Source organism: Monoraphidium neglectum (assembly GCF_000611645.1).
Source record: "Monoraphidium neglectum strain SAG 48.87 unplaced genomic scaffold scaffold05996, whole genome shotgun sequence".
Classification (NCBI taxonomy): domain Eukaryota; kingdom Viridiplantae; phylum Chlorophyta; class Chlorophyceae; order Sphaeropleales; family Selenastraceae; genus Monoraphidium; species Monoraphidium neglectum.
This window is the reverse complement of record NW_014007637.1, coordinates 1,244-2,843: the sequence shown is the minus strand read 5'-3', so window position 1 is coordinate 2,843 and position 1,600 is coordinate 1,244. Positions and strand designations below refer to the sequence as shown.

At 63.7% G+C, this 1,600-nt stretch overlaps 1 protein-coding gene across 1 annotated transcript; it reads left to right on the top strand.

Moving 5' to 3' along the window:
* Positions 1 to 244: 244 nt before the first annotated feature.
* Positions 245 to 1,342, top strand: MNEG_16111 (hypothetical protein; the record flags this gene model as incomplete). The annotated part of the gene is made up of 3 exons (XM_014035418.1): positions 245 to 508; positions 882 to 977; positions 1,313 to 1,342. 3 exons carry the CDS (start codon positions 245 to 247, stop codon positions 1,340 to 1,342), a joined length of 390 nt encoding a protein of 129 aa, XP_013890872.1.
* Between the last annotated feature and the right edge of the window lie 258 nt (positions 1,343 to 1,600).

The window sequence follows — 1,600 nt, the reverse complement described above, 5'->3', positions numbered from 1 at the left end:
GCCTCTCTGCGCTTTGGCACTTTCATCAGCTTCGCAAATATCCCGTTTTCAAATACATCTAGCTGGACTTGAACCGCGTGATGCTGGGGTCACTCTCGGCCAGGCCGATCGCACACCTGGGACGGCCCAAGCCTATAAGCGACTCTGCTCTCAAACGGAACGCGAATTCGCGGCATTCATCTCGCTTTTCGCAGCAGGCAGCGCCAGCAGCTCGAGCGAACCAGTTATCAGCAGCGTCATTGACATGGCGCGCGCCCGCCGCAACGCAGCTGCGCTGCTGCTCGTGGCCCTGGCCGCCGCGGCCGTGCGCGACTGCAGCGGGCAGCGGCTGAGGAACGCCCTCAGGACGGCCAACCCCCTGCTGCCCCAGCTGCCGCAGCTGCCGCAGCTGCCGCAGCTGCCACAGCTGCCACAGCTGCCCCTCCAGCTGCCCAACCAGCTGCCCCAGATCGCGCTGCCCCAGATTCAGCTGCCTCAAATCCAGCTGCTGCCCCAAATCCAGATACCGGTGCGTTGGGTTATAGCGCTGAAGTCATGCGGACATTGGCTGCCCTGCGGGGTTTTTTTGGGGGGCGTCTTTTGAAAGGCCAACATGGCATAATCCTGGCGCGCTTGCCTTGGCTGCAGCAGCAAGCAGGACATGCGCCCTCACTGCTGCGTTTTGACACATGTCAATGCCACACGCGCCCGGGGCGGGTGTCAGAAGCGCTGTCCTCTGCAAAAGCGGACGGGGTGCAACATGTTGAGGCGGCGCCACCCCAGCATCGCACCCGCGGCTGCCCCACTCCCTGACTTGTCGCAACCCACCTGACGCCCCGCCTACCTGTACCCCGTGCCACCCCTATCAACCCCCAAAATTTTCACCTCGATCCCGCCCGCAGGCCACCCCTGGGGCTGTGTTTGGCAACTTTTTCTCTGACGTGTACAAGGGCATGACCAAGCAGGAGGGCAAACCCAACGCCACATTCAGCTACGAGGTGCGGCAAATTGAAACAGCGCACCCGCCAGGGGCAAGGCCGGAACGCGCTCTCCCCCCTCCCCCCCGCCCCCCGGCGCTCTTGCGCTCCAGCCCCTCGTCCGGCGCGTTGCCGTGAGCGGGGGCGTTTTGCTCTGCCTCTCTCTGGCCACGCATGCCTGCGGGGCGTGGCGGTTGCACGGCAATCCTCACATTGCGTGCGAGCGGCCAAGAGCGATGCTTGGGTGCTGTGTGTGTTTTTTTGGGGGGGGGGGGGCAGAGACGCCCTCTGCAGCCCGCAGCCGTGACTTCCGTTATCTGGGCGGAATCATGTGGGCAACGGCTTGGTCGGCACAGCGGACACTTCGGCGCAATGAGCCGCACTGAGTGCCGAGGCCGCTGCCTGGCTCCGGCGCGCACCAAAGGCCTCAGACGTGCATCGCTCATCGCACTCACCCTGCAGCCGGCTGCCGGCACCCCTGGCATGCGTGTGTCATCAAGTTACGCACCATCTTGGCGATCGGATTGTGGCCACCCCTTTGCTTGGCACCCCCCAACGCGCACACACACACACACACACACACACACACACACACACACACACACACACACACACACACACACACACACACACACACACACACA